The sequence below is a fragment of the Eublepharis macularius genome, chromosome 1 (assembly GCF_028583425.1).
Source record: "Eublepharis macularius isolate TG4126 chromosome 1, MPM_Emac_v1.0, whole genome shotgun sequence".
NCBI classification, from domain to species: Eukaryota; Metazoa; Chordata; class Lepidosauria; order Squamata; family Eublepharidae; genus Eublepharis; species Eublepharis macularius.
Genome location: NC_072790.1, coordinates 172,032,051 through 172,056,877, shown reverse-complemented (window position 1 = coordinate 172,056,877; position 24,827 = coordinate 172,032,051). Strand labels below are relative to the sequence as shown.

Genomic DNA, 24,827 nt, shown 5'->3' with positions numbered 1-24,827 from the left:
TGAACAGGCAGCACAGAAGCTGGCCAGGGCAGCTCCTCGCGAGCAAGGCCAGGCAGGCTCAGCAGCACAGAAGCCGGCTGGGGCAGCTCCTCGCGAGCAAGGCCAAGGAGACCTCAGCTGGGGATGGCTCGCATTCAATCCCACCCTGCCAGCAAGGCAAGGAAGCCACGAAGGGATTAGTGGTAGGAGGGAAACACCTGAGGGAAGGCACAGCTGGGCCAAGTCAGGGGAGGGCACAAGCCTAGAAGAAGGGCGGGGCGGGGAAAGGAAGCCCTATATAAGGTGGCTAGGAAGAGCTCTGAGGTGGTGGGTGTGAGTGAGGAGTGATGATGTGGAGTGAGAGCAGTAGGATGCAAGGGTGGAGGCTTGGAGGAGAGTCCTGGAAGGAGGAGATGAAGGGGGACGCAGAGGGTAAGCAGGCCAGGTTGAGCAGGCCAGCGAGTGGACTGAGAGGGAGTCTGGGTGAGGTATACCGCCCCTCCTTCCACAGAGCAGGGTCCTGCAGAGTCCCTGGCCCCCCTGTGACGTCAGGAGCAGACCGCCCAGTGCCACGCCCAGCGGCAGCCGCGGCAAGCCCTGACAAACATCTCAGTTAACTCTTTCTCGATGGCCTGCCGCTGGGTATGTGGAATCCTATGAGCCCATTCTGCCACAGGGGGCTCATCCCCTGTGAAAATAGAGTGACTTGCAATTTGGGAGCAACCAGGCAGGGCAGAGAACTGTTCGGCAAATTCAGTACACAGTTGCCTAACTTCTTCCTGCTGGTTCCTAGACAATAAGGGGGAGAAGGTAATCTCCTCCACTCCTCCTTCACCATGGCTCCCAGAGCACATTTCTTCAGGGTTCCCAAAACCCTCAGCTGATTCTGGGATGAGATGGCAAACAATGATTTCTCGAGAGTAGTATGGCTTCAAGGCATTGGCATGATAAACTCATGGTGGGAGACCTGTGTCTGGGAATTCAACCAAATAATTCACCTCTCCCAGGCGACTGTTAATTTGGAATGGTCCCTCCCAGGTGGCTTCCATTTTATTAGCCTTCACTGGTTTTAAGACCATTACCAGATCACCTGGGTTGTAGACCTGCCTCCTGGCATTCATGTCATACCAAGCCTTTTGTTTTTGTTGTGTCTTTCCCAAGTGAGCATGAGCTACGGTCAAAGCCTCTCTTAAATTATTCTGAAGCTTATCAACAAAGTCCAAAACATTCGTCCCAGGAGAGGGTATCGAGCCCTGCCAATGATGTCTCACCAGTTCCAATGGCCCACGTGCCTCCCTTCCATAAACCAATTCAAAGGGGGAGAATCCCAAACTAGGTTGTGGGACAGCCCTGTATGCAAAGAGCAACTGTTGTAGAGCTAAATCCCAATTATTTGAATGGGCAGCAACAAACCTCTTAATCATTTCCCTTAGAGTTCCATTGAACCTTTCCACTAGGCCATTCGATTGGTGGTGGTACGGGAGGGTTACCAGGTGCTGGACCCCATGACTACTCCACAGTTTCTCCATCATGCCTGAAAGGAAATTAGTCCCAGCATCTGTGAGCACCTCTAAAAGCCAGCCTACCCTGGCAAACACATCTGCTAGGGCTTGACAGATAGTATTGGCGTCAATACGGTTAAGTGCTACTGCTTCTGGCCAGCGGGTGGCATAGTCGACCACAGTCAGAATGTATTGCTTCCCCCCTGGAGTCTTGTTAGGTAATGGTCCCAACACATCAATAGCTACCCGATGGAAGGGAATGTCGATGATTGGTAAAGGCTGGAGTGGAGCTTTATTTTTGTCTTGGGCTTTCCCCACAGTTTGACACACCTCACAGGACTGAACAAACTTGCCCATTCCTTCCCAATAAAATTGTTGTCTCAGACGGTCCTTGGTCCTCCTCACTCCAGCATGACTACTGGGAGGGTCGTAAGCTAGCTTCATAAGCTGGAGGCGATATTTACTTGGTACCACTAGCTGCATGTGCGTTTTCCACTCACTCTTATGCCCCAATTGAAGGGACTCCCGATACAACAAACCATGGTCCAACACAAATCTGGAACGGAGAGTTTCACTTAGAGGGTTATTCTTCAGTGGTTGTTGGTGAGCTTCCCCGAGGCTCATATCCTCCTCCTGCTCCTTCCGGAAAACAGTTGCTGTCACTGCAGAAGATTCCATTTCACTTTGGTTTATGGTGGGGTCCAGATAGGTTACCACAGCTACTTCTCCTTTAGGCTGTTTCTTTGTCTGGCTGCGGGTTAACACTCCTATGAAGTTCTCAGTCCCCAGGCAGAGATCATCAGGTGTAACCTCAAAGTCTCTTAGAAACTGCACGTACATGTCCATTACAGGATCAGTCTCAGCTTTTAAAGGTCTTAATTCCTGTTGTTCTTCTTTCCATTGGAGCACGTGTTCTGCCAAGTCTTCCCCCACAAACATAGCCACTGGGGTGTAATCATGCACAGCAACCTTCCATTGTCTGCTCCACCCCTCGTACTGAATTGGTATCTTGGCCACTGGGAGGGTAATCCCCTCTGTTTCGTGAAGGCGCCTCACTCGTCTTTCCTCTCCTTGGACAAGATACTTAGGATCCACGAGAGAGTGATGGACTGTGGTCAAGAGGGAATCAGTGTCTCGCCAGGCTATGACATCACAGCCATTCACGCTGACCTCCTTACGGTGGCGCCAAGGAATATATTCTGGGTCAAAATCAGGAGGGGTGGGTTGAGAACCCATCGGGATCATATGGTGTGCACTTGTGCTAGACTTAAGGCACTTATTACGGAGGTGTCCCAGCTCATTGCATGCATAACACCGGGGTAGCTTCCGATCTCCTGTTGGCAATTTCACATCAGTGCTTGAAGAATCAGGATGCTGTTACCTGTGCTGCCCTCCTCTAGCTTCTGGCTGCTCTCTGGACCATGTTGGGAGCTTCAGGGGTTCCCTTGGGCGCCAATCACAATGAATGTTGGGTCTCTGCCCCCCATATGCTTCTGCCAACCGCTCTGCACATTGTCCTGCTTCTTGGAGAGTGGATGGGCTTTTATCTATAAGCGGGCCTCTAATGTGCTCAGGAATGAGAGTCAGAAACCGATCGATGCATATTAGAGCATTTACATCAGCTAGGGTCTTAACAGCAGCTACTTCAACCCATAGATCATAGGCCTTCCCCAGTCTATAAATTAACTCTGGGTAGGACTCCCTGTTTTCAGGTTTTACTTCCTTAAATCTCTTGCGGGCTCCTTCTTTGGAAAACCCCACCCTCTCACACACTCTCTGTTTAAACAGCTTGTAGTCTGTCCTCTCTTCACCTTCCATCTGTCTAGACACTGAAGCTAGAACTCCACTCAGCTGAGGTCTCAGCTTTTCCATGTACAATTCTGGGGAGACCTTGTAATCCATGCAAACTTGCTCAAAGTTCTGCAAAAATGCTTCAATGTCCTCCCCTACCTTGTATAGAGGATATTTTTGGCTATCTCCCCTCACAGCTGCATCTGGGGGGAGCAGTCCTTTTTCAATCCTTGCAAGTTCAATCTCATGTGCCAGCTTGATTTTTTCTCTTTCCAGCTCCATCCTGGCTCTCTCTAATTCCACCTCGAGTCTGGCCTTCTCGATTTGCAGTTGGAGACGCAAGGTCTCTTCGCTCAGAGGTGACATTGCTTGGGACTCAGATGCTTCAACTAGCGGTGCACCTGTAGTTGACATAATTCCAGCTGTCCACTTCCGGGTTCTGCTCTTAGGAATGGGAGCGTCCTCAAATTTTTCTTTCCCTGAATGGAGGAACATGCACTCGTATTCCTAGCCTAACTATCCCATTGACCCGACAGCTAAGAAAATAAACAAAACTTCACCAGTACCTTTACTGAGCTCTTGTGTGTTCTGGCAAGCAGCTTAGGAAAATTGGCTTCCTCAAGCCAAAAAGCAAAAAGGGCTTTTAAAAAAAAAATTGGTAAGGCCAAATAGCACTCTGCCTCTCACTGGGTCCAAATTTAGGCCATCCCACCGCTAGACCACCATGTCACAGCTGCTGGAGCCCAGGGTAGCTGTCTGTAGGCTGCCACCACTCTGGTACAGGTTTCCTAAAGAAGGGCCCAGAGCACCCAACTAACACCTTTTGTTGACTCTTTCCCAGTAGGTTTGATTTATTACATGACCAAATGAGGCATGAGGACCCAGGCAGAATAATAAAGAACTTTATTTAAATGGTTTATTAATAACTGGTTCTTAAACTTGGTATATTGAAGAGAATAGTAAAGGTTGGTGAACAAACAAAACTAAAATACCCTAACGCGTCTAACTAGACTGCTCTTAACTGTCCCCTGGTGACTGGCTTCCAACTGTCTCACCCCTTCTGGATGAGGGAACACTCCATCTGCAGCAGCCTCTCCTCAGCTGTACTCCCTAGAAGTGAACACCCTCCCCCTGTGATGAGGCCTTTTATCTCTTCTCTCAGGCACCATCTCCCTCCTTTCCTATTGGTGTAATTTTCCCCTCAGAATCCCCTCTTACCCAATCACCGGGGCCAAAGGGAACCTGGGAAATATAGGCCTTGCAGTAACTTTAGTGCAGGCTTCCCCAGAGCCACTAGGCCTCACTAGGCCAAGGCTCATAACAATGTCTATATATTTTATACACACTCAGCTCTCTGCAAGGATTAGAGGGTAGCCAAGACAAGGAGTTGTGGATTCTGGAACAGTATGACATTATTATATCTAGTAGGTAATTGATCTGAAGGTAAATTGCATTTTAAACACACATATTGGACTACTGTTTCTACCCCACCCCCTTCTATACCATGGAGTTCTGCTTAGTGTTTCCCTAACTCAAATATACAGCAATGGAAATGTTCAAAGATTTCAGACGCAAGCTTTGTAACATGTAGCTCCACCCTTGGGTGGACCTATCACAATTTCTCCTGGAAACTATGACTTCAAAAACAAAGTGGAAATAGACACACACACACCTTGACATAAGGGTGAAAATTTTATACAGATACCAGTGGCCCGTAACTAGTGCATCACAGATGTTTCTGAGTCAAAACCTACCTGGTAGGACAAGATCTTCTCCCACTGATATTCACGAGTAGCAGTTATGTACATCTGCGTTAGCAGAGAATCCTTAATGAAGACAGATACAGCACGTAGAATAAAGGAGCTGAAAAGGTTCAAGTGAATGTAGTTCCTTGTGCAATGGAGATGCCTATAAACATAAGCATGATGCTAGAGTCATTTGATCATAATCATAGTCAAAGGGAACAACAACGGGGCTCTGCTTAAAACTAAAGTATGTAAATGAGTCATTTGCAGCCTACAATCCAAAATTATCTGCCCAATACAGGAATACCATAAAACATTTAGAGTAGAGCAGAAGCAGGAATTTAAAATTTTACTCTAGGCAAAGGAGCTGGAGCTTTTTACATTGAGCTCAAGCTTCTAAACAAGGACCTTAGAATAAAATAAAAAATATAGCGAGTGAAGCCTGCCTCAGTTGGCAGTGTAGTGGGCAGTTCTGTAGTGGATCAGCAGCAAAAGCAATTTCCATTTTTAAAAAAGTATTACTTGTCTGAGCTGCAAGAAGAGACTGTACACCAATACATCATCTGAGAGAACTGCACATACTACAGATACAAGGGAAGCATGATTTCATCTCTGTGTTCACCATAAGCAACAATGTTCATTATGAATACTGACTGTCAGTTACAGAACACAAGATACCTGTAAACCAATGAAGTAGCATCATTCTATTTACTTCTATTTAATGAAAGCAAACACATTTCCAGCAAGGTAGTGGTCCAGCAGGAAAACTGCTCTTTTGTCTCACCATCGAAATTCAAATGCTCTTTCAAAATTACAAAATTTTCAACCTGAATTAAGGGAACCTTCAAAGTTTATTCCTAAGTAATGTCAGCTAAGCGTGATGGTAGCCTGAACTCAAAGCAGCAGTAAAACAGGTAAGCACAAATATTAGATATTTTGGACACAGGAAAAAAGTGTAAGCCCAGTACTGCTTTACTTGTTGGTATTAGAAGTTTACTGCTGCGGTTAAAACACTGTGTGACTGGGCACAATAGACGGCCATTACAGCACCTCTCCCCACAATAAACCAGCTGTAAATTAAGTATTTAATATTTTCTCACTACCGTTACCTTCTAAAGCCAAGACCTCAAAATATTCCCTCAATGTTTATGTAGTATTTATCAGTTATGTTGTGTATAACAAATCTACATATTGCATTTAAAAGTCTCAATCTGAAATTATACAACGGGAGTCATCACTGCAGAGATCTGTCAAATAACTATCAACAGAGATCTAAAGTAAATGCTTTACTGTTGCTTAAACAAAGTAACATCCAATGACAGACTGATTAGTTTTAGACATTTTTTTTAGTAGCAGGAAACATGATGGGGAAACAAGAGTGTAGAGAGATCATGTTAGATTCCAACACTATATGGAGGGCAGGTTCAGACACTGGTTATGTCATGGAGTTTTGCAACTTTTAAAATAGATGAGATTACCTGAACCCAAGGAGGATGCCAGTTGCTATAACAAGGGCAGAGAAAGAAAGAGCATATCCAGTGGTGTAGATGACAGATAGGAATAGGAGTCGTTCTTTTGGCGGGTCCTGGAAGAGGATTAGAGTAGAGGATACAATTACTGGACTATATACATTTGCTCTTGTTCTCTCTCAGTACACTTGGTTTAACATAGCAAACAAATTGCCAAGCCAAGAATCTCACTCAAACACATAAACACGGAGGGCACAACACATCTGCTCCACAGAATTAGCTAAGTGAAAATTCCAAAGCCAAATGTGTTCAACCTGAGTGCCAGAAGTAAGTCTTCGTAGGGCCACATACAAGTTCTAATACCCGAGACTCACCATAAGAGAGTTTTCCCCCCACAACCTTTTACATTCATACCCCCCCCCCCAAGCAGTCCTGAATTCAGATGAAAGGTCAAACTATTGTTTAGCACTAAGCAAATAAGAGCGGGACCACAAGTGACGCCTGACACAGGTTGGACACTAGTCAGCTTCCCTCAAGTTTTGATGGGAAATGTAGGCATCCTGGTCTTGCAGCTTGACTCTGACTGCTGTCCAATGGACTTTTCAACTGTCACTTGTCCAACATTCCGCCAAGCTGCCTATATTTCCCATCAAAACTTGAGGGAAGCTGGCAAGTGTCCAACCTGCGTCAGGCGCCACTTGTGGTCCCGCTCTTAGTCTTGCTTGTGCAACCTCTCTTCCTTTCACCCACTGCAAACCAGGCAGTCATTTCAGGATTGTTATCTACATGGGGAAACTATAATTTTTAACAGCCCTGTAAGCTAAAATTGCAATCTACAATTTATTCCTGGCTGGGAGTTAGTTTACAAAGCCGTCTTTTCCCTTCCATGCTAAAAGTAAGTAAGGGAGTGGCTGACAGATGAGACTGCACAGGGATGGAAGAAACACACTATTCTTTCCATGGCCATTATCAGAATTGGAGCCACAAATAGCTACAATTCACTTTTTAAAACACCAAGAAGAGAATATGGATGCCTCAGTGTCTTCTCTATGTTCACCCTATGTAAGCCAAAATTTTGAGTAGATAAAATTAGCTAGTGGTGCAGAGGTGGAAAAGAATATGAGACAGCCCAAGGTTCCTTAAAAGGCTGCGGGAAGGATCATACTAGACTTGTGGCTCAGTGGTGAAGGAAGCAACTGTTAAGCGCACAGCACTTCCAGCAACAGCACTTCTAAGTTTAAACACCTGGATTGTATACCTAAAGCATCTCAGATATTTGACGTCTGCAAAGACCCTTATATTTCCAAGCCTATAGCTGCAGCCAGTCGGTCAGTGGACCAACTCTATACAAGGCAGCTTCATATGTTCACGCACTACAGGACTGTTTCATTTTCTGCATGGATCAATGAACTCTAAATTTACATGAACTTCTACACAGAAAACACAATTGAAAAGGAGTGGGCTAAATCAGGTGAGAACGGGTATGGGGAGATAAAGGAAAAGGAGTGGTTTGGGGGTAGATGATGACAGAAGAGCTTTGTTCTGAGATGTAGAGAATTGTTGGAAGTCACTGGGATGCCAAGGTTGCTGCCCAATCAGACGTTTTCTCTCTTCTACTTGAGACCAAGTCGAAGATTACCAAGGCACAAGTCAGAAGGGAGGAAAGGGAAAGAGCAGAATTAAGATTTCTCATTGTGCTTGTTCTGGCAAGTGTCAGATGCAAAATGAAAGTCTATTCATTTTTAAGAATGTATTTATTAAAGCTTTTATATTTCCCCCTCGTTAGATGAAAATTTGGCTCTTATATTTGGTTTCATGGTTCCACCATTAAATCCTGAACTGTATGATTTACAGAAATTGCCCTGCTGAGGAGGAGGAGGAAGTAGGGGAAGGCAAGTTTTTCAGAAGCAGATCTGTTGGTATATGAGGGGTGTCTAAAGTTCATCGCAAATCTAATATACAACTTTTTTAAAAAAAATCTGGAAAAGAAAAGAATTACCCAAGAAGGGAGGAGAGTAAACAAAATATCTGTTCATCAGAATTAATGTTTAAGACATGAAGTTAGGTTTGAAGACACTCTTATTGTTTCAGAAAAAGTGCTGCAAAGGGTAAAATTCAGAAGTCTGTGGCAGAACTTATTTTAATGAGCTCTGATTGCCCCAATTGTCAGACTGCAACCCTTTCTTTAAGCTTCAATGTTTCCATGGTCTGCAGCTGCTAGAGGAGGTAAGGGCTTTTTGCCTTTCTTGGCTGTGGTGGGTTAAGCTGAGAAGCTAAGGGTGGTCCTCTCTAGCTTTGGGACTTTTTGTGTGTAGTTTTGTGTTGATTTGAGTGTAGTTTTGAGGCTGAGTGTGTTTGGGCTTGATTGTGTTTGAGGGTGAGTGTGTTTGTAAGGCTGCTGGGGGTTGCTGGAGTACAAGCCACACACCCCCTTTGTGCTCACCTCCTGTGCTTAGCAGGAAGTGACCTTTTGCATTGAAAAGGCAACTGCTGGGCAGGGGCAGGGCAGAGCAGAGTCACCTGGGCTCAGGAGCACATGGTCTGCAGCTGCTAGAGGAGGTAAGGGCTTTTTGCCTTTCTTGGCTGTGGTGGGTTAAGCTAAGAAGCTAAGGGTGGTCCTCTCTAGCTTTGGGGCTTTTTGTGTGTAGTTTTGTGTTGATTTGAGTGTAGTTTTGAGGCTGAGTGTGTTTGGGCTTGATTGTGTTTGAGGGTGAGTGTGTTTGTAAGGCTGCTGGGGGTTGCTGGAGTACAAGCCACACACACCCCTTTGTGCTCACCTCCTGTGCTTAGCAGGAAGTGACCTTTTGCATTGAAAAGGCAACTGCTGGGCAGGGGCGCGAGCCTTTGGCGCGAGCCGAAGGGCTCTTGGCCTGTGGCTCTTAGCCGGGGGATCATAGCCGGGGGATCATAGCCGTTTTCTGTCCTCTTAGTGTGTTATTCCTAAAACAGAATAATGAAGTCAGAATGCCAGCAGGGGGTTGGGGGCTTTCCAGTGTATTGCACTGAGTGTCACATGTATGACTATCTGCCTTCTGGTCAGAAGTCCTGGATGTGTGCTCGCTGCAAGGAGCTCCTGGTTCTCAGGGAACGAGTACGTACCCTTGAGGCCAAGGTGGCTGACCTGGAGAAGCGGAGACAGTTAGATAGGCACGAGGACAAGATTCTCAGGGACAGGATAGATGTGTCCCACTCTAAAAATGGCAGCGTTCTTGTTGTCAAGGAGAATGAGGATCTTGTGGAATCAGGGCACCGTACTGAGGATAAGGGGAACATGCCCTCAGAAGGGACCTCTTCTTCAGTTGGTGAGCAGGTTTCCTTTCGCATCAAGGAACCATCCCTGGGTGGGGCGGGAGGGAGGCTCTTGGTAGTTGGTGATTCGATCCTTAGACAAGTAGATAGCTGGGTGGCACAACCGCGTTCTGACCGTATGGTGACTTGCCTGCCTGGTGCGAAGGTAGCGGACATTACGCGTGTTATAGATAGGCTGGTAGATAGTGCTGGGGAAGAGTCAGCGGTCGTGGTCCATGTTGGAACCAACGATGTTGGGAAATGCAGTCGTGAGGTCTTGGAACAAAAATTTAGGCTGTTAGGCAGGAGACTCAAGGCCAGGACCTCCAAGGTAGCTTTCTCAGAAGTGCTACCTGTTCCACGCGCAGGGCCAGAGAGACAAACGCAGATCAGGAGTCTCAATGCGTGGATGAGACGATGGTGTAGGGAGGAAGGGTTCAAGTTTGTTAGGCACTGGGATTCTTTTTGGGACAAGCGGGAGCTGTACAAGAGAGACGGTCTCCACTTGTCCCGAGAAGGAACCCGGCTGCTGGCACTTAAAATCAAAAAGGTGGCAGAGCAGTTTTTAAACTAAATGCTAGGGGAAAGCCGACAAGAGATAAAGTGTCTCTGGTTCAGGATGGTTCATCTCAGAGAGATGAAGGGCTAGGTATAACACTTCTACAGGGAGATAGATTAGAGTTGTCAACTGAGATGGAGACAAACAGTGCAGATGACCTAACTACGTCTCGAGGCAAAGTGTGCCGGGGAAGTTACAGGTGTTTATATACAAATGCTAGAAGTGTCCGAGGTAAAATTGGGGAGCTGGAATGTTTAGTGTTGGGCGAATCCATAGACATTGTGGGCATATCAGAAACTTGGTGGGATGAGGAAAATCAGTGGGACACGGTGATTCCTGGATATAAATTATATCGGAAATATAGGGAGGGAAGGGTTGGTGGTGGGGTGGCTCTATATGTCAGAGAAGGTATACATTCCAGTAAGATTGAGAAGGTAACTGAATTAGATTCGCTTCTGGAAATGTTATGGGTTGAAATTACGGGCCCAAATGGAAACTTAACTGTGGGAGTTTGTTATCGCCCTCCAGATCAGAAAATAGAGGAGGATTATAAAATGATGACAGGATTAAAGATGGCTGCTAAACAAAAAAACTGTGTTGTAATGGGTGATTTTAACTACCCGCACATTGACTGGGCCAATGGGTGTTCGAATCGGGGGAGAGAAAGTGAGTTTCTAGACTGTCTCAATGACTGTGCTATGGAACAGATGGTTACAGAACCTACTAGGGGAGAGGTGATCCTGGATTTGGTCCTCAGTAATGCTGAAGACCTGGTGAGAGATGTAAATGTGATTGCACCACTTGGGAACAGTGACCATAATGTTATTGAGTACAACATATGTATAAATAGGAAATTGCCAAATAAGACCAACACAGCCATGTTTAACTTCAAAAGGGGTAACTTTTCTGAGATGAGGGGGTACGTGAAGAAGAAACTGAAAGGGAAAGTAAAAAAGGTCAAAACACTTGGGGAATCTTGGAGACTATTTAAAACTACAATCCTGGAAGCTCAAATTAAATATATACCGCTGGTTAGGAAAGGCACAAATAGGTTTAGGAAAAGGCCAGCATGGTTAACAAGCAATGTAATAGAAGCTGTAAAAGGCAAAAAGGATTCTTTTAGGCAGTGGAAAACTAGTCGGAGTGAGGTTGATAAAAAGGAGCATAAGCTGTGGCAAAAAAAGTGCAAGTCTGTGATCAGACAGGCAAAAAGGGAATATGAGGAGCATATTGTAAAGAACATAAAGAAAAACAATAAACAATTCTTTAAATATATTAGAAGTAGGAAACCAGCTAGGGAGGCAGTGGGGCCCTTGGATGACCAAGGCGTAAAAGGATTACTAAAGGGTGATAGGGAAATGGCCGAGAAGCTGAATGCGTTCTTTGCTTCTGTCTTCACTGTGGAAGATAAGAAGTGCATGCCCACTCCGGAAGCACTGACTTTGGGAGGGGTTTTGAAAGACCTGAGTCACATTGAGGTGACGAGAGAGGAGGTTATGCGACTGCTAGATAATTTAAAAACTGATAAATCACCGGGCCCAGATGGCATACATCCAAGAGTTCTGAAAGAACTCAAGTGTGAACTTGTAGATCTCCTCACAAAAATATGTAATCTGTCATTAAACTCTGCATCTGTTCCTGAGGACTGGAAGGTAGCTAATGTTGTCCCCATCTTTAAAAAAGGTTCCAGGGGAGATCCGGGAAATTACAGGCCAGTCAGCCTGACGTCAATACTGGGTAAGTTGGTGGAAACTATTATCAAAAATAAAATTAGTGGGCACATTGATGACCAAAAGCTGATGAGGAAAACTCAGCATGGGTTCTGTAAGGGAAGATCTTGTCTCACCAATCTGTTAGAGTTCTTTGAGGGAGTGAACAAACAAGTGGACAAGAGAGACCCGATAGATATTGTTTATCTTGACTTCCAGAAAGCTTTTGACACAGTTCCTCATCAAAGGCTCCTAAGTAAGCTCAGTAGCTATGGGATAAAGGGCCAAGTCCTCTTGTGGATCGAAAACTGGCTAATTAATAGGAAACAGAGAGTGAGTATAAACGGGCACTTCTCACAGTGGAGGGTGGTGAGCAGTGGGGTGCCACAGGGGTCGGTATTGGGTCCAATGCTTTTTAACTTGTTTATTAATGATTTGGAATTGGGATTAAGCAGTGAAGTGGCTAAATTTGCAGATGACACGAAATTGTTCAGGGTGGTGAAAGCCAGAGAGGATTGTGAGGCACTCCAAAGGGATCTGTCGAGGCTAGAAGAGTGGGCATCCATGTGGCAAATGAGGTTCAATGTAGCCAAGTGCAAAGTAATGCACATTGGAACCAAAAATCCAAAATATAAATACAAGTTGATGGGGTCTGAACTGGCGGAGACTGACCAAGAGAGAGATCTTGGAGTCATGATAGATAACTCACTAAAAACGTCAGCACAGTGTGCGACTGCCATAAAAAAAGCTAATGCTATGCTAGGGGTTATTAGGAAAGGGATTGAAAACAAATCAGCCGGTATCATAATGCCTCTGTATAAATCGATGGTGAGGCCTCATTTGGAGTACTGTGTACAGTTCTGGTCGCCACACCTTAAAAAAGATATCATAGCACTGGAAAAAGTACAGAGAAGGGCAACTAAAATGATTAAAGGGTTGGAACACTTTCCCTATGAGGAAAGATTGAGGCGCTTGGGGCTCTTTAGCCTGGAGAAAAGACGACTGAGGGGAGACATGATAGAGGTTTACAAGATAATGCACGGGTTAGAGAAGGTAGAGAAAGATGTGTTTTTCTCCCTTTCTCACAATACAAGAACTCGTGGGCACTCTATGAAATTATTGAGCAGTTGGGTTAGAACAGATAGAAGAAAATACTACTTTACACAAAGGGTGATAAACACATGGAATTCGTTGCCACAGGAGGTGGTGGCAGCTACAAGCATTGCCAGCTTCAAGAGGGGACTGGACAAATATATGGAGCAGAGGTCCATCAGTGGCTATTAGCCACAGGAGATAGATGGTATTCTCTTTGTGGGGAGGTGGTGCTCTGTTGTCTTGGTGCTGGAAGGAAGGCAGTGGGAGGGCTTCTGGTGTCCTGGCCTCACTGACAGTCCTTTAGATGGCACTGGATTTCTAGCCACTGTGTGTGACAGAATGTTGGACTGGATGGGCCACTGGCCTGATCCAACATGGCTTTGCTTATGTTCTTATGTTCTTATGTTCTTAGTCAGTTTCTCCTCAAGGACAGCTGCAGCAACACGGCAAGCCAACACTGGAAGATTTTTCCTTACTTACATCCATATTTTTATGTATTTCACATACACACTGTATATTGTGTAAAAATAAGAATAAGATAATATGGAAAATAAAAATAAGTATTTACATTTCAGGGGCAATTCAGAGACTAAATCATTGCTCCTCAAAGCACTCTATTTTATGGAAATGAGACAGGTGCCAAGCAACCAAGCACTGTCATTAAGCATCTGTCTTCTTGGCACCTTTTTATATAATGGTGAAATGATCTTTTAAACAGTGAATAGAGACATAGCAGTTCTGAAAACAGTATATTATTATTTTGCTTTTTGGAACACAGTTTTTCATGATGTCACAAACATTCAAAAGATTACTTTGGGGATTTCCTGGATTTCAATTAACTTCAGTTCAGAGTTTCTCCTGTGTCTTCTTTTCTTATTCCTATTTGCAGCAAAGCTGGTAAACCAGCTAGACAAAAAAAATTGATTTTCTTTCCACACTTGCAATTTCCATTATGGTTAGGCTACGTTAGTCACTACTAGCCATTGTAAACATAAGGGTAAAGGATGCTCTGCTCAAGCTGCTTGTTTTAGTCCCACTGATGTTATGAAATAAGTAGACCAACTGGTCAGGATTATATACTCATGCCCATATGGGAAGCCTTCATTTAAAAGCTACCACCCAAGCAACGTTTTTAGGGGACATCCCCAATTCAAACTGCAAATCTTGCTCACTTACTCGAGCAGCAATCACACACTCAGAAGTGTTTCTCCAAGGCATGGTGGAATTCTCTTCCAGCAGCCATGTGCCCTCAAGTGTACAGAAGCGATAAACTTGTCCTGACAAAGACCAGAAAGCACATGAATTACAAGGGTTGATAGAAAAGCAAAAACAAATTCATTACTCATGTGACCAAGCACAAATGGAACTCCTAGTTACAAATTTCACACAGGACTCCATGTGAAAATATATACATTTATATTACAAAATATACATTTGCCTAAGCACTGATGTTTCTACTAGACATGGGCGCGAACCAAAAAAATTTAATGAACCAGTGCTTCACGGTTCGGTACCAACGATGATCCTGAGATCGCAAACTGCAACGAACATTTTCCGTTGCCGAACCGGTTTGTGGTTCACAGCTCATTGGGCATAGAAAGGCCCCCGTGGCACTTACAGAGCCCATATTCCCGGGGAGTCTTTTGCACGCTCTCCTACAGCCATCACCCAAGTTTGGACAAGATTGCAAAAGGGATCTTGGAGTTATACCCTCTCCAATCCAAAGCCCCCAGGAAACTCCCACTCGATACAATTAGAGCCACCGGTTCACGTTGGCCCAGTGTACAGAAGGTGGGTGCTGACAGCGGCAGCCGGGCCTGGCGGGCAGAGGGAGGCGGTGACGAGCTGCCTCCCCTCAGGGGGCAGGGGGTCTAGCTGCTCGCCAGCGGCACCCCCCATGTGCCCGCCCACCAGGCCAAAGAGGAGCATGCTGGTATTTCCAGCGCAGGCTGGAAGGTATGTACTGGGGGTGGCTGCTGGGCCTGGAAAGCACGGGGAGGTGGGGGGCCTGGCTGCTCACCGGTGGCACCCCCCATGTGCCCACCTGCCAGGCCAAAGAAGAGTGTGCTGGTATTCCCTGCAATGGCAGGAATGTGTGTACTGGGGGTGGCCTCCAGGCCTGGCAGGCATGGGGAGGCAGGGGGTCAGCCCACCCACCAGGCCGAACAGGAGGGAGCTCATATTCCCCACGTGGGTGGGAGATGACATGACATTCGGATGGGGGCCTGATCCCCCAGCAACTGCGGGTCCTCACCTTGGGGTCCCACTAAGGAAAATTTCAACAGCAGCTGACAGTACCCACCTTCCTGCCTTGCCAGAAAGGATGAGAGGGAGACGACCTGTCATCATGAGGAGGGGGAGGGGGAATATCCCTCAGCATCCGCGGGTCATCACCCAAGGGTCCCACTGAGGAACAGTGTGTCGGCGGCAGCCAGCAGCTCACACCTTCCTGCCTTGCTGGAAAGGATGGGAGGGAGAGGACCTGTCATGTGGGGGGTAAGTGGGAAGATCCCTCCCCAACCTCCAGGTCAAAGAGGAGCGCGCTGGTATTCCCGGAGTGGGAAGGAGAGGAAGTGTCATTCGAACCAGGGGCCTGATCCCCCGCCACCGCAGGTCCTCACCCGAGGGTCCCACTGAGGAACAGTGCACTGGCAGCCACCTCCTGAGCCATCAGCCTCGAGATTGTAAGCGGTGCTGTCCCAGACCCCGAGGGGACAACCTCTGCCAGTGCAGCCTGCCAGAGTGCTTTGCTCTCACCAGCATCACCCTCAGGGCAAAGTGATCCTCCCACTGACCCCTGCTCAGAAGACCGGGTGGCCCTCTTTCTCCCCCTAATGGATGTTTCACTGGGTGAGGAGGGTGACAGGCTTGGGTGGTGCCTCTTCAGGTGCTGAGTCAGGGCCGTCGAAGACAGGTGCTTCGGATTTTTGCCCCTGCACACCAGGACATCACAGGCATGTCACCACACCACATGGGGGTCATCAGAAAGGGCCCGAAAGTGCCTCTATACGGAGGCATTGTAACGTCGACCGCTAACTGTCCCAGGGGAAGGAGGACGAATGGTTACAGGCTGCGCTGTGGGGCTGGACATGGACGATGGGGTGAGGGGTGGACTGCAGGAGGGGACACCACCAAGAGTTTGAGATGGGGACGGGAGGGATCTTTCATAACGCACATACCATTCCTCCAGGGATCCATCGCCCGCCCACCCCTCCTCTCCCCCCTGCACAAAGACCTCTTGGGCCTCCCACAGCCCACATAGGTGAATTGGGGGAGCAGGAGTACTCTCTGTGGCTCCTGAGCCACACCCAATACTGCTTTCCACAACTGAACCAGGAGGACGGCCATCGCACTTCACCCCACAACCACCCTTGGCAGCCAACACAAGAGGAAGACTCGTGCCACCAAACTAGAATTAAGGAGGACAGGAAAGGAGATGAATGTGTGCCCTCTGCTGCGGTGCCCACTGAGCTTGGCCCCAGGGCCTGGCAGCAGCCCTGGCACCAGAAGGAGGGAGGGACTAGAGCCCTAGCCCATCACTCCCACAGATCTGAACAGATCAGGCACTAATAACACTGTGTGAGCCCTCAGCTGAGGTGCCCACTGAGCTTGGCCCCCGGGCCTGGCAGCAGCACTGGAACCAGAGGTTGTGACTACAGCCATAGCCCAGCACACCAAGATGCCTGGGCAGAACAGGCACAGAAACTAAGAATAATAATAGTAATAATAAGAATCATAATTAAAATGATTAGGATTGTGATAATAATGAGGATCATTTGGTCATCCCTCAGCCCAGGGACTAGAGCCCTAGCCCATCACTCCCACAGATCTGAACAGATCAGGCACTAATAACACTGTGTGAGCCCTCAGCTGAGGTACCCACTGAGTTTGGCCCCAGGGCCTGGCAGCAGCCCTGGCACCAGAGGGAGGGAGGGACTAGAACCCTAGCCCACCACTCCCACAGACCTGAACAGATCAGGCACTTAATGTGAGCCCTCAGCTGAAGTGCCCACCGAGCTTGGCACCAGGGCCTGGCAGCAGCCCTGGCACCAGAGGGAAGGAGGGACTAGAGCCCTAGCCCACCACTCCCACAGACCTGACCTGATCAGGCACTGATCAATAATCAATGTGAGCCCTCAGCCGAGGTGCCCACTGAGCTTGGCCCCAGATCCAGGCAGCAGTCCTGTAACCAGAGGAGATAGATCCCTATCTCCCCAATCCAAGCTGAATTAGTCTCTCTCCCCAAAGGCTAACAAATGGCAAGCAAGAGCTCTGTCCCACTCCACTGCTCACTGAAAGTGAAACCCAGCCTGGGAGCCCACGGCTATTTATAAGCACAGGTCTCATTGAGCAATGCAGGAGGTCTGTGTTTGCCCGTCAGAGCTGCCTATCAGGGTTTGCAGGGATGAGATTGGAGTGCCCATGGCTACAGGACACCCTCTTCCCCCTCCCTCCCCTGAGTGTCTTCTCCCAACTTGTAACTGCTTTGCAACTCCATGGTTGGAAGGAAGACCTGCCAATCAAGGTAAGCTGGGCTACCATTCGGGTTTCCAGGGCGACAGAAGGAGTGCAGACAGAGTCCAGGCATTCCCCCGGCTCCGTTGCCAGAGGAATTGATTGCTGACGCCTGAGTGTCTGGCTTCCCGAACCACGGCCGAATGCACTGAACCAGGCTTTTACCGACCGCTGGTTTGTTGGTCATGGCCGATAACAAACCACCAGATTGCGATTGCGCGATCGCCATTTTCGTGGGTTTTTGAAGTTTTTAATGCGGTTCGTGCCCATCTCTAGTTTCTATACTTTGCCTTGAGATTCTCTGAGTGAACAGATACTTATATGACCACTCAGCTCCTTTGGTTTTTGAAAAAGGATTTGGATACAGATACTTTCCTACTAGACAAAGACACAAGGATATAAATTGATCAGAAACTTTACCCATTAAAGCTCCTTTGCCTATCAGACTCTGGAACAAAGAGGCAACCCATTCTCTGAACTGCATAACAGCTTTATGAAAGACCATTTCTTTCCCACTGGACAGAAGTTACAATTTGACTGGCATCAGCATTAAGAAATAAAAGCTATAAAATGAGTGATCTAGTGTCTAAAGTTCTCTATGGACAGTCAATGCAAAACTATCACCAAGAGCTGTGAGACAGCTAGAGACTGATAAACCTCCCTGCTCTATGGAATTTAGAAATAGATAATTTAAGAAAACTCAATTCTTTATTTTTAAAATAGGAGCTACTAAAATTCAAGCCATTTGCCCTGGAAGCCTTACTGCTTTATCCAGAATGGTTGGTGGCAAGGTGCAATTAATAATGGATGAGGAAGACTGCTCTGCACATGTTCAGAAGAACATGACTGTCTCATTCCCTTTTTTGCCATTGGTATTTAAGACTGGTATGAACCACCATCTGCTATGGAAATTTGATGAGTTTTGATCAATTCTAATGTACACACAGCGTGCATTTCTCTGCTTTGATCTAAGCAACTTAACTTAAATGTCCGATTGTCATTCTCCGGCTTGTCTGAGGGGAACTTATTTTGCAATGAAGTTTGGAACTGAGAAACCAATAAGCATTTAAAAAGTACACAAAAGAGACCAATATTTTAGAGGCTATGCAGTAAAGATGAACAATTAAGTTAGAGCTTTGACTTATTAAGCTCTGCACGTAAAGTGCTTTCACCCCCCAAAAAGTTAGTTTCTTAGAAGCAATGGACTTAATGGAGACTGTTTGCATGAATTCCATGTCAATTACGCCTTATTAGTATTAAATGTTTAAAGATATGGATTGGTGCCTAGAATCCAAGCAGTCCCTGTCTGCTGATAAAGGACAGAAGGGAGAGGCCAACAGTTAGGACTGGAGTTAATGTCACCATTTATCTTGTTCTTGGATGAGCTTGTAAATCACATCAAATACTACATCTGGCGAAACACTTTTATATAGAGAAAAATATGTTATCGCATGCCAGGAGGCTCACAAATATTTCATTAGCTAGCTCTCTTATGCTGGAAATAAAAAAACAAATTAAATGCTTTCCCCGTTAAAATAACCAACCTGATCTGCATTTTACTACTGCTGTGTGTCAGGAATGGTGGGAGATTAGTCACCCAATTGTCCTTTAGAATAAATTGCCAAATAATTTATCTTTGAAACAAATTACAGCATGTTCTAGCCTATCACATTTTATCCAGACAGGGAAAGACAAGTTGAGAGAGAGGATGCAGAGTCAAGTTCTCTCTCAGCGCACTGTGCGTGCTGAGCATCATAAGCTTTCCTAAATTTAATAACTCTTCTTAATTCTCGACAGGGAAAATGTTCTAGAAAAGGTAACAGTTTTCTTCAGAAGACTGTGGTGAATCTGCTGTTTATGAATAACAGCAGATTTATTTGCAGTGGTAGACTGACTTTCTGCTCCTTAACAGAGTGGCTTGCACTTTGATGGCAAAAACTGATATATCCAACAAAGGAATTTCTTTTCTTCTCTTCTGATAAATTTAAGTCTGTACTTGTTGAATGTTTATCAGTCACACAGAAAACACAATGGAAGTTAATTATCTCTGTTTCACAGATTGTACAAGTATCTAATTATTAAGCTTCTAGAGTGCACCTCTGTTGAAAATATCCAAAGCAGTTTACACCACCACCACTCGTTAATGCCGCATTTTGTTTCCACTGTAAGCACAATGGAGGCAGAAACATTTGCAATCACAGCGAGTTCTCTGAAAATGATCTTGATAAGTGATAAAAGCGCTTTAGAATACTCCTGAGCCAACAGCAAGTGGAAGAAGCCAGTTTCTATGGCTAAAGATTAAACACATTTGTACTGCTTCCAAATTTCTTCTCTAGGTAATTATAAAGATCTAATGCAGTACTGCAAAGCAGAAAAGTATTAAACTGGACAATCATTTCTGAATTGGGCATCAGCAACCTAATGGCCATCTTCAACATTTAACTCAATACCACAACATTGTCCTAGTGAAACCCACTTTCCTATGCTATCGCTTACACCCACAAGAATTATGCTTTAATTATTAGTACTAAAGTTTATGCATACAAAACATTATAGAAGCACACCAATACCTGGGCCTCTGAAGAGGAAATACCTTTTCCCCTCTTGTACATCTCCCATAAGTTAAGATTTCTTAGGAGGCTTTACAGCTTGCGGCATCCATCTTTGGCATCCACATGTTATAATTACCGATGGGCCCAATCTGAATTATGATTTCAAAACCCCCCTGATTTTGGCGTTTGCGCCATCATGACTCAGCTAATCGGTTCTGTCCACGGCAACCGATCCAGCAGTCGGGAGTTTGCTTGTTCGGGACTTGATCGGATGGGTCAGTTTCTGTTCGGAATTGCAGACACTCTGGCGCCAGTAATTTATTCCCGGGGAAACGGAGTCAGGGGAATGAGCTGTGTTTGCCCTCCTTCTGTCGCCCTCAAAACATGAATGGAAGTCCAGCTTTCTTTGATTAGCAGGCTTCCTTCCAACCACGGAGCAGCAACCCAGGGGAGGGAGGGGGAAGGGGGTGTTCTGAAGCCATGGGCACAAAGGAAAGGCAAAAGGCAGCGCGGGAGGCTGGGAGGCTGCCCCTTCTTCTGGGGAAAGGCAAAAGGCAGCGCAGGAGGCTGGGAGGCCACCTGCGCCATTCGCCTTTCCCCAGGACAAGGGGCGCGCGGGCAAGCCGGCCGCCCCTTGTCTTGAGGGGCAGGTGAACGGCGCGGGCAGCCTCCGAGTCACTCGCGCTGCCACCAGCTCCACAGCGCACCGGGACAGCTGGCTTGCTGCGTGGGCGGGGGCGACTCAGGAGTGCGCATGTGTGCATGCGCATGCAAGACTCTGACTACAGTTGCCCTGGGCGCTGGCCTCCCCGATTCTCAATTCCGGACTGGAAACGAGACTTGATTGGTTAGAATTGGTGACCTGTGTTTGGCGGCAGCCCAGATCCATGAACAGCTTAATAGTAATTTTTTTTTGGGTCGTGCCCATGTCTATTTATAATGCTGGGATGCATGCATGGAAGCTGGGTCATTATTACTGCCCTGGAGGTACTGCCAAAATTAGTCCTGCTTGTTTTTTGCCTATCAGAGGCAAAAGAAAAAAAAATCAAAATCCACATATGGAGGGTCCTTTCTTATATTTAAATCCTGGAAGTCCTAGTGACTCCCATTCATCCCCACTCACTGGGAGAGAAGACAAGTTCACAGGAGGCTCTGCATTTGTATTCATTCAACAGGGACTTTCCCTTTGCTTAATTAGTCCTCAGGGATGATCATCATCAAGCTGTTTCATATAAGCAAAGCCAATTTTTTGCCACAAAAGCAATTATGCTGATGGAGAACTTGCTCCTGTTCTTCCCTAACTCACTTCACGTTTTTCCATTTGTCAAAAAGCAAAGTAAATTAGCCCCAGAAGTACGAAATGAATGTGGCAGAGAGCCAGAAGAGGCTGTCATTATCTTCAAGAAAGAGCCATAAAAAGTAGGTTCCCTCATAAACATAACTCCAGTAAGGGTATTGTTCTTGCTCAAATAAAAATTTAACGTGATGAATAGAAATTCTAAAAGTCAACATCTACAGCATGTTTGAGAACAAAACTTTTATCTGCTGCACTTGCAAACTAAGTAGCAAGGACCCATCTCCTTTGGGGAATATGTGGCCTATAGCAAAAGAGTTCCCAAGAGGAAAGTTATCAATAAAATACAGCAATGTGAAAGGGCAACAGTTTATCAGCAAGTCACTGTGTAAAATTACACAGCCTGTGTGCCCATTGAGAGGCAAATTATTCCATTTCATAGATCTTAGCACTTGGCAAATGTGGAAGTGAAGCTGTTAATAGTTTGATGTATTGTCGAAGGCTTTCACGGCCGGAGAACGATGGTTGTTGGGGGTTTTCCGGGCTGTCTTGCCGTGGTCTTGGCATTGTAGTTCCTGACGTTTCGCCAGCAGCTGTGGCTGGCATCTTCAGAGGTGTAGCACCAAAAGACAGAGATCTCTCAGTGTCACAGTGTGGAAAAGATGTAGGTCATTTGTATCTACTCAGGAGGGGTGGGGTTGAGCTGAGTCATTCTGTAAGAGTTTCCCAGGGTGTGGAATGCTAATGGCGGGAGGCTTCACTGTATCCTGAGGCGGTTCTTTTGCATATGGATTGGTGCTTGATGTGCTAATCTTCTCTGCAGGGCTATTGTCGGGTGTGGAGTGTTTTGTTGGCCTGGTGTTTTTCAGAACTGGAGCCCATGCTCTGTTCATTCTTAAGGTTTCTTCTTTCCTGTTGAAGTTTTGCTTATGCTTGTGAATTTCAATGGCTTCCCTGTGCAGTCTGACAAAGTAGTTGGAAGTGTTGTCCAGTATTTTGGTGTCCTGGAATAAGATACTGTGCCCTGTTTGGATGGGATGGATGGGGTGGCCATGGGGAGCCCACTCAGCCCAGTTATAGCAAACTTCTACATGGAACATTTTGAAAAAACAGCTCTAGAATCAGCACCCCACAAACCCAGTGTATGGTTCCGGTTTGTGGATGATACATTCATCATTTGGAGCCATGGGGAGGAAGAATTGATGGAGTTTTTGAATCATCTCAACAACATCCACCTGAACATACAATTCACAATGGAGAAAGAAAGTGAGGGAAAACTCTCATTCCTGGATACCTTGGTCATCCGCAAAGCAAACTTTCAGTTAGGTCACAAGGTCTACAGGAAACCAACTCACACTGATCGGTACTTACACAAAAACTCCAATCACCACCCCCGACAGAAAAGAGGCATAATGAAAACATTAGTGGATCGTGCAAGACGGATATGTGAGCCGCGCTTTCTCAATGAGGAAATTAATCATCTAAACCACGCACTTCAGGCAAATGGCTACTCCAGAAATGAAATCCGAAGAGCAATCAAACCCAGGATGAATCAAACAACCAAAGAAAAACAGTCTCCCACAGGAAAAGTGTTTTTGCCATATATCAAAGGAATTACTGATCAGATGGGAAAGCTTATGAAAAAGCATAACCTTCAAGCAGTATTCAGACCCACCCGAAAAATACAACAGATGCTACGATCAGCAAAAGACAGCAGAGATCCCCTCACCTCTGCAGGAGTATACCGTATACCCTGCAGCTGTGGACAAGTTTACATCGGGACCACAAAGCGTAGCATCCAGACAAGAATAAAAGAACATGAAAGACACTGCAGACTTGGACAGCCTGAAAAATCAGCAGTGGCTGAACACAGCCTAACTCAAACAGGGCACAGTATCTTATTCCAGGACACCAAAATACTGGACAACACTTCCAACTACTTTGTCAGACTGCACAGGGAAGCCATTGAAATTCACAAGCATAAGCAAAACTTCAACAGGAAAGAAGAAACCTTAAGAATGAACAGAGCATGGGCTCCAGTTCTGAAAAACACCAGGCCAACAAAACACTCCACACCCGACAATAGCCCTGCAGAGAAGATTAGCACATCAAGCACCAATCCATATGCAAAAGAACCGCCTCAGGATACAGTGAAGCCTCCCGCCATTAGCATTCCACACCCTGGGAAACTCTTACAGAATGACTCAGCTCAACCCCACCCCTCCTGAGTAGATACAAATGACCTACATCTTTTCCACACTGTGACACTGAGAGATCTCTGTCTTTTGGTGCTACACCTCTGAAGATGCCAGCCACAGCTGCTGGCGAAACGTCAGGAACTACAATGCCAAGACCACGGCAAGACAGCCCGGAAAACCCCCAACAACCACCTGTTAATAGTTTGTTTGGAATTTAACATGCGCAAGTGCTTTACAATCTTCATCTTCCTTTTTTGAAGATAAAGGCAAGTTTATTTTAGTTCCATTTTAAATATGGGACCCATTGGTTTACATACATGTAAGTAAACCAGAGCTTTCACTAAATTTTGGATGCTCCCATACAGCACTCCTACCTTTTATACAGAAATTGGTGGCTAGATACTAATGACAAGACAACCAGAACTCTACCCCCCACAAACTTCTAGTTTCTGCAACATCAATATTGTTACCAAAACAAGAGGAAAGATGCATGTCCTGCTCTTGTTAGAAGGGACAGCACTGAGGAGAGATTACCTCAGTACTCCTTGACCCCAAGAAAATTCTACCCTCTACGGAGTGATTTGGAGCTCCCATTTTGTTACATGGGAGCAAAGAGCAGGGGGGAGGGGGGTCTTCTGTAGCCATAGGAACACCAATCTCATCCCTCCAAACCCTGTTAGGCAGTTCTGACTGCCAATCACAGACCTCCTATATTTCTCTATGGGACCTCTGGTTATAAAAGGCACTGTGTTCCCAGCTCTGACTTTCAGTTTTAGCAGACAGTGGAGTGGGAGAAAGCTGTTGTTGGCATTTGAGAGGGAGAGGGAGAGTGCATTGGAGCTTGAATTTTTTCTGTGTGGTGGGGTGGGGCTCTACTTACTCAGGTTCCAGGGCTGCTGCCAGGCTCTGGGGCCAAGCTATTCTTTATTATTATTACCTTTCCTGCTGCCTGCTCAGGTCAGATTTCTGGGAGTGGTGGGGTAGGGCTCTACCCACCCTCAGGTTCCAGGGCTGCTGCCAGGCTCTGGGGCCAAGCTATTCTTTATTATTATTACCAGTCCTGCTGCCTGCTCAGGGCAGGTTTCTTGACCAAACTTGGATGATGGCTGGGGGAGAGCCTTCTGAACACTC

At 46.2% G+C, this 24,827-nt stretch overlaps 1 protein-coding gene across 1 annotated transcript in view; it reads right to left on the bottom strand.

Moving 5' to 3' along the window:
• GLP1R (glucagon like peptide 1 receptor) overlaps window positions 1-24,827 on the bottom strand; it is a 177,627-nt gene that overhangs the window by 98,739 nt on the left and 54,061 nt on the right. Inside the window, exons 5-7 of the mRNA XM_054972289.1 lie at window positions 14,314-14,414; window positions 6,496-6,602; window positions 5,027-5,180 (exon numbers count right to left, since the gene is read on the bottom strand). Of these exons, the coding sequence (XP_054828264.1) occupies window positions 5,027-5,180; window positions 6,496-6,602; window positions 14,314-14,414 (362 nt within the window). The remainder of the gene's footprint in view (window positions 1-5,026; window positions 5,181-6,495; window positions 6,603-14,313; window positions 14,415-24,827) is intronic.